The sequence below is a fragment of the Ochotona curzoniae genome, unplaced genomic scaffold (genome assembly GCF_017591425.1).
Source record: "Ochotona curzoniae isolate NIBS_2020 unplaced genomic scaffold, NIBS_Ocur_1.0 contig_3498, whole genome shotgun sequence".
NCBI classification, from domain to species: domain Eukaryota; kingdom Metazoa; phylum Chordata; class Mammalia; order Lagomorpha; family Ochotonidae; genus Ochotona; species Ochotona curzoniae.
In genome coordinates this window covers 42089355-42102273 of record NW_024465885.1, presented here as the reverse complement: position 1 = coordinate 42102273, position 12919 = coordinate 42089355, and the positions used below count along the sequence as shown (strand labels likewise).

The 12919-nt window shown below is 43.4% G+C and overlaps 1 protein-coding gene across 3 annotated transcripts in view; it reads left to right on the top strand.

Moving 5' to 3' along the window:
* Window positions 1–12919, top strand: part of TIAM1 (TIAM Rac1 associated GEF 1) — a 198993-nt gene that overhangs the window by 105204 nt on the left and 80870 nt on the right. For all 3 annotated transcript variants that reach the window (XM_040980719.1, XM_040980720.1, XM_040980721.1), the window contains 3 exons: window positions 1613–1798; window positions 7467–7613; window positions 9940–10014. In XM_040980719.1, the coding sequence (XP_040836653.1) occupies window positions 1613–1798; window positions 7467–7613; window positions 9940–10014 (408 nt within the window). The remainder of the gene's footprint in view (window positions 1–1612; window positions 1799–7466; window positions 7614–9939; window positions 10015–12919) is intronic.

Genomic DNA, 12919 nt, shown 5'->3' with positions numbered 1-12919 from the left:
GGAAAATGGTAATGTAGTTGACTAAAAATATGTAAATAACTTAACAGTTGATTGACTGGGCCAGTGTTTGGGCCTTCACATTTCTCTCTTTTCCAATATAACCTGGCATATTTTATATTCAGAGATTTATTGTTACTTTTTTATTTGACTGGAAAAATAGGAGAGACAGGGAGAGAGACAGCTTAATGTTCCATATGCGAATCCACTCTTCAGTTTGCTGCATGGCTGGTTCTGGGATGTATTGGGTGATACTGAAGCCGGCAGCCTGGGCTTGCATCCAGGCCACTTGACATGGCCGGCAGGGGTGCAAGTATCAGCGCTGTCACCTGCTGCCTTCCTAGGTGCATTAACAGAGAACTGGATGCAAAGTGGAGCATCCCAGGATTAGACCTGCACTCCACTGTGGGATGCTGATGTCCTAAGCGGTGGCTGAGCCCACTGTACCGCATTGACAGATCTGCCATTTTTCAAAAATTGAGATAAAACCTACCTAAATTGAAGTGAACTGTGCAGTGGCTCTTCATACGTCCGCCTTTTCATGTGCAGCAGCTGCCTCTTTCTAGTGCCCAGTTTTGCCGATCCTACAAGGAAGTCCTATGTCTGATGAACATTTATTCTACTTGTCCCCTGACATTGAATCTTTACAGGTTTGCCTGCTTTTTATGTTTTATGAGGCCAGAATATCGTTACGTGTGACCCACGCCTGGCTTCTGTCATATAACCCAGTGTCTGGGAGCTTGATTCGTGCTGTAGCATACATCAGTTCTTCGTTCTTATGTATTTGTTACTGACTATTATCCCATTATATACAGCTACCTCTTGTGTGTCTGCTCACCTGGGAATGGATATTTGAGCCATTTGCACCATTTGATGCACTGCCCAGAGCATGTGTGTGCACTGATGCAATATTTCAAGTTATAATAAACGAGTTGATGACAGCCATTAATCCTTTCCTGTATCCTCATCAGCATCCCTGAGAGTTCTCTATATGCTAGATCTTGTAGTTACTTTTGCATTTTCTTATTGAACAGCCTATCAGTTCTATGAGGTAGGTGTTCATTGTAGTTTTATAAAAATGAGAAGAGTGTCATAGACCCTACAGTGGGAGCTGTGCACTCCGGTGTCTGGGTCTCCAGCATGTGGAGTTGTCCTTTTCTGCTCCAAACTACCCACCTCTTTCCCAGATTTTGCTGCTGTCTTAATTGATCTCATTTTTCTTCTTTGCTTGATCTTACTCTGAAAAGGCCATGTCTTGGTAAGCCGTGTGGATTGAGCCACAGTGTAGCATACATCAGTTTAGAAGGCCAATATTTTCACTTCTGTCTTGGATTTGTGGCCCAGAGCTTGGAGCAGATGCATCTGTACACACAAAATATATATTATAGGAGCGCACCAGGTGATGGATACAAAACATGGATTTTGATCGCGCTGAATTTATGGCTCTAGATTTTTGTAGACAAGCATATGTATCTAAGAAACTAAGGGGACTCGTCGTTTACCCCTTAGGATTATAACTGATACATTTGTAACACAAATTTGACAAGAGTAAGTTGTTAACACTTGTTTTCCTGTTTTCTTCACCATTTCTTTTTCCATGTTGTTCCTTTCATAGATCTTTGTTTGGGAGCAAAATCTCGAGCAATTCCAAATGGACCTATTTCGTTTCCGCTGTTATTTAGCGAGCCTTCAGGGTGGAGAGCTGCCAAACCCCAAAAGGCTGCTCGCATTCGCAAGCCGACCAACCAAAGTGGCCATGGGTCGCCTTGGAATCTTTTCTGTATCTTCTTTTCATGCCCTGGTGAGTAGAAAATGAATTAACTTTTAAAAAAATACTCATTTTGATGCTCATTCCAGCACAGTACTTCACAGAAGTCTCAGAGTGTTTTCCTGTTTGATTACTGTGTCTGAATTTCTAGAATAGTCTTCCTTTTTAAGTGGGTATAGATTTTCCCTTTGAACCTAAGCTGCTCTGAATGAGGACTAAACTGTTGTGCAGAGAAAGTATCTTCAGAGATGTTCACATGGGTGTATGTTAATCGTTCTTGTTGTCTTTAGGCAATGCTGTGTTTTGAACCCAAATATATATTTTTAAATTTTAATTTTAGAATGATGAGTGGCGGTCTCTGTCTCAGACAGAAATGCCTCCTCATTTTCTCTCATACATGCAGTTGTATTACATACAGATCTCCTTGGGCATTCCCCTCGCCCTTGTGACTGTTGTTTATCGTTTAATGACTGGCATAAATATCTGATGTGTTAGGAAGGCAGGGAAATCCCCCAATTGGTCATTGAACATGGGGGTGTATGTCGCTGGAGGAAGAGGAGTCTCTTCTGACCTCACGTGGCACATTGTGTAGTTGTGTTGTGTGAATACAATCTGTAATTTCATGTACTTGCTAAATTGCAAACAGCTTCACTTGCTTTTGGCTCCTTTCTTCTCAAAAATTGCAGCGTGAATAACATGGTTTGAGCCTCTCCAAGTCTCCGCCCACTGAAAACGCACTGCACCTTAGCACATTGGCTGTGGAGTTAAATGTTAAGTCTCAGGTTCCAGAAACAGCTTTGGAAAAACCTTAGCTGTGCTGCTCTTGTCTTGCCATGTCAGCTGTACCCTTCAATTGAATTCAGAACTGTAATTCAGGCCGAGGCGTTTGTATTCTTTATAAATAGATTAGCGTCATCATTCAGATAATTAGGGGTAGATTTACATTTTTAAAGAAGTCTTAAACCAATTTCTGGAGTTATTAAAACTGGCATCCCAATTTGTTCTGCTAATTACAGCTCCACTCTTGGTCTCCCTGCCTATCACCTCTCTATGCAAGCTATTAAGTCCTGGGTGTGTGTGTGTGTGTGTGTGTGTGTGTGTGTGTGTGTGTGTGTGTGTGTGTGTGTGTGTGTGTGTGTTTAGCTGTACTGGGGCAAAGTGCTGTGATGAGCAGATCTTTGTATATAGTTTGCAGCTTGTGGCTCTATCTGGGTCTGTTTTTTTGAGACATGAACACCCATTTTTAACTTAGTTGCATTTTAGCTTGCATAAAATAATTAGGAAGTTTTAGGCCTCCTTGACCATATGTCTGAAATGAAGGCAACATTACAATTAAGGGGTTGCCTGATAATCCATGAGGACCCCAGCACTGTCAGTTCTGAGCATCTGAATTGCTCCCTCCTTCCTCCATGACTTGATATCTTTTGGAGAAAATACGCTTGCTATCTACTTAAAATGTGAATGCTCAATTTTTGTCAAACTTGTTTGCGCTGACCTGCGCAGTAAGACAAGCTCTGTTTCCCATTGTTGATCTTCAGGCCTTGTGGTCAGCCTTCCCCCTGTCTGTGCTCTGTGTGCACCTGTCTTGCGGTAGGCAGCCCACTGAAATCTTGGCAGCAGATGAAGGGGATGGGAGAGACCCAAGCTCTTTGGGGGGCCTTTTTGTTCAGTGGTTTTAAAGAAAGGATTTAATTCCTTGTGTTCAACTCTCTGAGGCTTCATGCATCTTTTTTGCTATCTGCTTTAGCAATGCACATCTGGGAGTTTCTAGGGGCCTTGCATGCTCACCTTTTCCAAGGAGGGCATCATTTGGGACAGATAAGTCAGACATTCCTGCTTGGTGTCTCTTGCCTCTGTGCTGCTGCAGTTCCTGTGGAAAGAATTTTACAGGCTGATTTATTGGGCATTTATTTTTCTTCTTCCCTCTTTGCCATGTGACCCGAGGGGTTCCTTCTCCCCCCATGCCCCAACCCTATTACCTTTGGGTTGAAAAATTCTTCAATTCTGTCTTTGTCTAGGCGTTTTTTTCCCTCTTGTAAGTGGGGGAGCCGGGGTCTGGGAGGAGAAGGAGGTGTGAGGGGAAACGGACGGGGCTTGCTGGTGGAGGCCAGGGGAGCCACTCTGAAGTGCCATTCACTGGGAGAGCCTCCTTCATGCTGAGTGATTTGCAGTAATTAAGGAAGGGCCAGCTGCCCTCTGAGAGAGAGGGTTGCCCTCGTCCTTGTCTGCTGAGACAAGTGCCCTGATAGAGGAGTCAGGTTCCAGCCACAAAGGCAGCCATTGTCTCAGGGAGGATCATTGAGCAACCCTTGTCCACAAGTTCTTCCAGCTTCTGCTCTTGTTCTCCCATGTTCCTTTGCTCGTAGTGAGTGTAGAGGGTACTTGTGTAGTTTGCAAGGCCCCAAACTGTTGAGAATAGTTATAAAGGAACCTTAAATAAAGTGTTTGCTAAACACTAATTACTCCCTGTTCAGCCGGTCGCTATGATTGTTAGTCTCCAGATCTGTTTTTTTCTTCCCTCTTAAAATTGTAAGCTAAAGAATTTCTTTTGCATTGTTGTGACTGTGTCATAGAGGAGCACTGTTTTACTGTTTTGGTTTTTTTCTTTCATATATATATATGACATATATATTAAGGTTCATTTATTTGTATTAGAAAGTCAGATATACAGAGAGGAGGAGAGACAGAGAGGAAGATCTTCTACCTGTTCATTCACTCCCCAAGCGGCCACACTGGCTGGAGCTGCACCAATCCAAAGCCAGGAGCCTGGAGTTTCTTCTGGGTCTGCCACATGGGTGCAGGATCCTAACTCCTTGGGCCGTCCTTGACTGCTTTCCCAGGCTACAAGCAGGGAACTGGATGGGAAGCGGGTCCGCTGGGATTAGAACTGGCATCCATATGGGATCCCGGCATGTGCAAAACAAAGACTTTAGCCATTAGGCTACCAAGCCAGGCCCTCTTTTTTTGTTTATGCTTGTGCTTATTCAATCAGTGAATACATGTGCATGCCAGGCTCTCGTATGTGTGAGTGTTGGTTACAGTCTTTGTGATTAGGATTATAGCATTGAGTGAGACAGAGTCTGTTCTTGTCAACCTTTCATTTTGGTGAAAGAGGTGGAAAAGGAGAAGCAGGCAAGCATGGGCACTGGACACAGCAGTGGAGCCTCCACTTAGGCTTGTGTGTCTCATCAGCATGCCATCAGTTCAAGTCCCAGCTGCATTCCCACTTCCAGCTTCCTCTGCTGCACAGCACGGAGGTCAGCAGGTCAGCTGGAGGACTTGAATCCCTGACACCCATGTGAGAGACCTGGGCAGAATTCCAGACTCCTGACTTCTGACTGGCCCAGTCTTAGCTGCTACAGGCACCAAGGGAGTGATCCAAACAGTGGGAGCTCTCTCTTTGTCCCTCTACCTTTTGAATAAAATGAATATAAAAAATGTTTCTTAAGAAAGGAGTAAGAAGTTGAATCAGCTAAGTATAGTGAGCGATGGGTGCTATCAAGGAAGTAACTGGGTTGTGCCCATCTGAACACATGCCATTGGTCTTCCCTATCCTTGGAGGACTGGTTCCAGTGCCCCTTGCTGGTACCAACGTCTTTACCAATAGCAGTGCATATCTCCTGTTTACTTTAAATCATTTCAATAGCCTGTGTAATGCCTAATGTAAAGTAAATGCTGCCTAATTCATTGTTTTACTGACTTGTTGAAGGAATAATGACAAGAAAAAGAAAGTTTGTGTGCACTCAGTATAGACTCATGTTTTTTCGCGAGTGTGTTGAATCTCGGCTCTTTGAGGAAGCAGACCTGTGGATTCAGAGTGCGGCTGCACCTGGCTGCCTATATGTGTATCCATTGAGAATGGATTTACTTATTTAGAATCATGAAACAAAAGGAACCTTTTTTTTTAAACACGATTTTAACATTTCACACCATTTATTCAGAGTTGATGAAGTCATGTGATCATGTGTGTTAGCACATGATAATTTATTCCTTTTATAACCTTTATTTACTTCTAACTTCAAAAGTAATGGAAATAGAGAAAGGTCCTTTATGTTTAATACTGACTTTTGTTTTATGATGTTTGTTCTCTATAATACCCCAAGTATATACCCATAGATTAAGATCTTTCTTATAAAAATCCCTGCCAGTATCTTGAATACGAAATTGTTCTGCATCCTGAGCCGAGTTTTCACATGCTAAGCTGGGAAAACCAAGGCCTCTCAGCTCCCTCATCTTCCTGTTTCCTTTTGGGACCAAGACCCTTCCCCCTACCACCCTTGCTGAGCAGATGTTTTGATTCCTGTTTTCAATGTACACGGAGGTCCCTGCCCATCCACTCACCCTGCTGTTTACATTGTCAACACTGAAGATCCAGAGAGTCAAGCATCCAGGCGAGCACACCAACTCCAGGGGAGGCCCCTTGGCATTGCTCAACCACGGTTCACCCCTTCCATGGCTGCCAGTTGGCGTCTGTCACTTTGGGAGTTGCCCATGTGGGAATCTATGACAAGCAGGTTCCAAGAAGTTCACCTCCAGAAACAGTGAGTGGGGAAGTTCCATTTCAGGTCTGACCGGGGGAACCTCCTGCCACTCCCGGTTGTGACAAGAGAGGCTGTGGGTGGCCTCTTGAGATCCTCCTGGCACAAGCTGCTGGGACTGGAGGGTAAAGTGCCAGGCTCAGTATTTCGCCTTAGATGGGCTTCAGGGAGTCCTTCGAGAAGACTGCGAGCATAACCTCCACAGTGGCAGACTTCAGTTTGGGAGATTCCCTCCTGAAACATTTGGATAACTGATATTTTTAAAAATCTCAACAAAATTGAACTTTTAAAGAAAAAATCCAAATTTTATTTCCCAGTCACTTACGCACAGGGCTTATAGGATGTGGAAATCTGGGAGGTGGTGTCACATCCTGAGGGATATAGTGCTTCCTGCTTCTTTGCCGTGCTGTTCCTCCAAGTGCTTCTCTCTGGACATCTAGGCCACGATGTGTACCTGTTGTCATCAGCCAAAGGAGAGCTGACTCTCACGGAAAGCCCCTCCTCGCATGACTAATTCCAGGATTCCAAGATGTTGCCTTGTGGCTTTCCTCCTGACATCCCATTACCCAGAACTTAGTCACAGATCCGTGCCCGCTTTGATGACAGGCTGCAGGCTCAGCTGCATGTGGGGTTTTCTGACTGAGCCTGAAGAGATGGTGGACATTGGGTGGACAACTATCACTTCTTATTATGGAAAAGAATTTTGTGTACTCTAACATGCCTGAGTCAGGATTAGTAGTTTTAGATTTAATATGGAGTGCTGGGAACCAAAATCTATGCTGTTGCTAATGCGTGGAACCGTTTTTCATGAGAATGCATTCTTGGAAGTTCTCAGGGGAGGTTTGGCTTATTGAACTTGATGCTGTAGTTGAAGGCTGTGACCCAAATAGCGCCTAATTCTCAGAATCATGACCTGTATATTTTCTCATTATTCTCTGTGTTTTTACCGATGATTTCACATGGTGATTAAATTTGCCAGCCTTTTGCTTCCAGTTTTACTCTAAGAGGGTCCTTGGTGTCCTCACGTATAAGTCATGAGTTACATGCTTTGGGCGGTGGGATCAATGGTGCCTTATGTGACAGAGGAGGCACTTAGTGAGGACCCCAAGGAACAGGTGGATGTTCTCAACACACCTCTTATGTCGCTGCTTTGCCATCATCAGGTGGCAGCACGCACCGGCGAGACCGGAGTGAGACGACGTACTCAGGCCATGTCCAGATCTGCAAGCAAGCGAAGAAGCAGGTTTTCTTCTCTCTGGGGTCTGGACACTACCTCCAAGAAGAAGCAGGGACGCCCAAGCATCAATCAGGTAGATTCCAGAGTAGGTGGCAAAGGAAGCCTGCAAGGATGGTGTGTGTCTGTGGTGTGGTGTGTTCCTTTATTGACACTGTTCCTCAAAAGAAGCCAGTTGACACAAAGAAGTCAGTTGCTATAGACATAACCATAACCATAACCCTGAACTCTACTATTAGTCTGTCACCAAACTCCCATTTCCCACCTGCCTCCTTTCTAAACCTTGGTTAATTACAGACCTCTTGAAAGTGCACAATTCATCCTAAGTCGACAGCAAAAAGCAGGGCTCAGGATGAAGCCAAGGGGCACCTGAGCCCAGAGTTGCTTTAAGTTGCTCATGGCACTATAACAAAGGCATCCTCCAGAGAAATCTGATTGTGTCTCTGCCCTTGACTTTTGGGGGTTGACATCAAATAAGACAGGTCCTTTTGGGGCTATGGAGCTAGGAATCTGAAAGCACCCACTCCCAGTCATGGGCCCTTGTGTTCAGGTGCATGACTGGAAGGGGAACCCAGCACATCATGAAGCAGTTTGGTGGGGGTGGGCCCGATCTTGCCCATTCACCTGACACCTCTACTGACCAAAGCTACTCTCCTGTTTTGTTACTGTCGAGATATTCACTCTCCATCGTTAGTGTCGCCCTTCTGCTTGGGCTGGGAGAAATGAGAACTACTTGTTTAGATTTCTGAGACAAATGGACCATGAGTATTTATAGTCCTTTTGGAAGAAAAAAAAATGTCCTATTCATAAGCCATGGTAGCTGGAAGGTCAGGCACTGAGAGAGCATTAAAGAGGTCCTGAGTGAGACTACCCGTTCACACTGTGAGCCTATTCATGCTGTGCCGTAAGCTAAGTGAGAAGCTATCGATCGATCCATTTGACAGAAGGATCTGTTCTCATTTGCTCTGACAATCCAGCCATTAGTTTACTTTTAGAGATGGAGTTTTAAAGAGAGGTTATTACTGAAAGTTGATGTACCCAGCCTGTTTGCTGCCCAACATGCTCAAGATTTTTTAAGTGGCCTTCTCTATCCTCAGTGAAACCTGGCAGAGGCCTGAGAACCAAATGATAAGAGAGCATGAGACTGAGCAGTTGTGTGGCTCGTTCCCATCTCTGGGGAGAGCAGGACTTGCAGGCAGCTGCCGTGGGTCTTACCAAAGGAGGATCCTTTGGGGAGAGAGCCGGAGTTTCATCAGCTAAGTTACGAAAAGACCTTGAGGTTCTCCGTTAAATCTGCTGGAGAAAAGTAACAACCAGCATTGCTCTCCATCTGGACGGCAGTGGTGGTGTTTTTCTGCATCTCTGTCATTAGGGGTGACTCAGCCCCCTGTTCTAAAAACAGATCAGAACTTCACAGTTTGGAATTGTGCTCTGGTAAACCCCTCGTCAGAGTCCTTCTGCTTCATTTGTACCGGGTTGTGCAATACAGACCGTTGCTACTGAATTATGTGGCTGAATTTAAATCAATTTGAGAAAATGTCTCAACTTTTTATTTTTTAATTAAAAGAATGCATTGGCCTCTAAGCTATTCTGACAATTCTTTCTTCAAACAAAGGTTTTGAAAAATGTCTTGTTTAGCCATATGCATTGTCTAAGTAGTTCACTCATTAAGTTTATTCAGCTCATTAAATTTATTTGAAATGGACAAAAAGTATGTTTCTGTTCATTTTACTTCATTTACAAGAGTTTTTCTTTATTTTGTACATTATCCTGATGCTGTATGTCATAAATTTTCTCATGTTTATGTATTTGTATATTAATTACCTAGTGGCATTGTTACCCTACTGTAATTTTTCTTATATCTTTTAAGTTAGCAAAACTTATTGAATTTCATTAAAGAGGTAAAATCTTATTTTTAAGTTAAAAAATTTCTGCCATGTTGCAATTAAAATTTATGTATATACTATATATTACATATATACATATATTTTTTCAAATTCTATGCCAGGAAGTAATACAAAGCAAACTGATGATGATGTGTAGATAGCTCTTCAGATCTAGGAGGCTGTGGCAGAAATTGTTATCCTTCATTGTGGATGTATCTAGTGCATTGCTTGTGCAGGGTGCTCATGTTTAATTTTACATGAATTATCCAGAATTAAAAGCGAACTTTTGTCTGCTTGTTTCTGAGTTGACAGAGATATGGGAAGTCACGTAGATCCTGGGGTGTTTTCGTGGTCTGCTTCCGTGAATTAGTTGGCCTGCTTTGGTATTCAATGTAGGCGTATCTGAAAATGTCTGTGCTGTTTCCTAAGGCCATGCCCGTTTTCCATTCCCCTTCCTATGTTTCATTTGCTCTGTTGCCCAGATTTCTTTTGAAGATGATACTTTTGTATTTGCAGGTGTTTGGAGAGGGAACTGACGCTGTAAAGAAATCTTTAGAGGGAATATTTGATGACACTGTTCCAGATGGCAAGGTAAAAATAAACATGTGTTCCCATTCTAAAAGTACCACAATGCTTCAAAATATGTACAATTCATTGGTTTCTTGGGATACTCAAGTTAAGTGGACACAGTAGGGAAAAGCTGAATCTACCAATGTTTAAAAATTAAGTAACTGATGAAGAAGTAATAGCCCTTTTATAGTTCAAGCTTGGTGATAGTAAGAACGTTCTCTTGATGGTATAACATTTCCCATGCTTGATGCTTGATGTGTAAGATTCCGACTGGAGTAAAATATTAGGATTCTGTGGAGCAACGACATGTCCTTGTTATGTACAGTTTTTGTTTCTGAGAGGTGTCTTCTTCTTGCCCTCCTTCTCTGTCCCCATGTGCTGTTTTGCTATTGCCAATTTCAGATAAATGTTCTGGTGGTATGTTTTTAAATATATTTTTCTTGATTCCCATGTCAAATATTCAATTACAGATTCACAGACTTGGTTCAACCTCATGCTTGGATTTAACAGAGCTTTCAAACTTCTCTGCTCCAGGGTTTATAACAATACTGGCTTTTCTTTTTGTCATGGCCAGTCTTTAATAAGACCCTGCTTGTGATACCAACAGCCTGTTAGCTGTGAGTGCACTGATGCTGATCATCTGATCTCGATGTGATTCTGCAGTCCTCAGAGTCACTGGTTTAGAATTCAGCCTTCATGACCTTACAACCCCAAAGGGTTCCTCCAACAACGGCTCAGTCTCCAGTGGTAGCCTGGGCTGAGCCTCAGAAACCAGAGTGCAGTGCAAAATTCCACCTGCTGGAAGAGAGCAGGGATGAGTGGGTATGGCTAGGCCTTTTCTCTGTTGCGTGCGCAGACAACCCATGAATTATGTCATTCTGGATACAAGGACAGCTGATGCTGGATGTGCCCAACCATAGCACTATCTTTGAGCTTCTGTCTGATGAAAGTAAATTCATGTGTCTATGTGTCGTTCAAACAGTTTGGTCATTCCTGATCCTGACCAGTTCATCTTTTATAACCTTATAACCCCACTTTTCATATTGGGATATTCTCTCTAGCACACATAGCCTGCACGTTTTTTCCCTTGGAATTCTCTATGGTTTTCTTGGTTTTATGTTTTTCTTCCTTTTTCCACTTGCTGGCTACAATGCCTTGTCCTTGAAGAACAGTTTAAGTGCAAAACTCAAGTGTATTCTGTGTGCAAGGTACTTATTTTAAAGTTTTATTTATTTGAAAGGCAGAGTTGACAAGGAAAAGGAAAGAGAAATCAATCATCTTCCATCTTCTGGTTCACTTCCAAATGGCCACAATGGCTGGGCTTGGGCTAGGCCAATGCCAGGAGCCCAGAATCCTGTGTAGATCTCCCTTTGTGGGTGCAGGAGCCCACCATACTTGGGTCATCTTCACTATTTACTCAACATCATAGGCAGGTGGCTGGATTGGAAACAGAGCAGCCTTTTCCAATGTGTATCAGACCGGTACTCTGATTATGGGATACCAGCATTGCTACTGTCAGCTTTGCATATTGCACTGCAACCTGTCCCAGATCCCATTTCTTAATGTATGGAACTTGTGTTAGCATCTCCCAGCCTTTACTGGAAGTTTGATTCTTTTTATAATCTGTTGTGTTTTTTTTTTCCCCTGGTGATCTATCAGTATGTATTTCCCAAGCAGTAACCTGGCTCTAAAACAATGACCCGGTCATATTACTCAGAACCTCCACAGCATTGTGTCTGCACTGTTGGAGTCCAGATCTTTTTTTTTATCACCTGTTTCACTGGGTTCCTAACCTTTCGTCAGTCTGTAGGGTTTTTCTCTACTTCAGCTGTTTGGCCTGATCAGATGTAACACAGTGAATGAACACAGGCATTGGTGTTCTCCCACGTTCACCACCTGCGTGCTGCTTCCCCCTACCCAGGCCGAGCAAGTAGAGAGCAAGATGGTGGCAGTTATTACAGAGGCTGGTTTTCTGATCGCTCATGCTGTGCTGCATAGCCTTGAAGCTCTTGAGACTTCATCTGGGAAGTGGAGCCCTCTCCCACAAAGTTCAAGAAGAACCCAGAAATAATGACTATAAATGGGTGATGCTATCACATTGTCTTCTTGGGGGGAAAAAAAGCTTGGAAACTCATTGTTGCTTTGAAGTGTCAATTTCACATGGCATGTGCTCTTCACTTTGGGATTCCCTGCTGGAAAATTCAAGTGAGTGGCAAGCATTGTGGCATAGCCAATTAAGCTTCAACTTGTGATACTAGCATCCCATTTTGGAGGGCTGGTTCATGTCCTGGCTGCTCTGCTTCTCATCTAGCTTCCTACTGATGAGTCTGGGGAGACCATACAAGATGACCTAAGTATTTGGGCCTGTGTCACCCATGTGGAAGAAAGGGTTGTGGAAAGGGCTGTGGCCGTAAGGTTTAGCCTGGTCCAACCCTGTGGGAGACATTGGTGCAGTAAACCAGGATATGGAAGAACTTTTCTTTTTTCTGTATGTGCATGTGTATATATGTATCTCTCGGTCTGCCACTCTGACTTTCAAATCATCAACTAAGTCTTTTTTTTTTGAAAAATGGCAGGAGGCAGAGTTGAAATGTGTCTATGGAAGAATTAGTAGAAATAAAGTTGACTGGATAACCTGATTTATTGTTTTCTTTCAACTTCCCATACCCACTTAATTCATGTCATCCCTACCGATGGATGCTGGGTGGGTCAGGTAAAAAAGTCTACCTTGGAGGTCAGGAATCCCCCGGACCTACTCTGGCCATACAAATTCTTTTGGAAGAGTTTCTCTTTCTTTCCAAGAATCTTCTGTAGTTCCACTGTAGCCATTGTTTCTCTTAGCACAGGTGCTCCGTGTGTACCAACAGGGTGTCTGAAGTCTTTGGAGATCTGCTGTTATTGCTGCTGCTGCTGCTGCTGCTGCTCC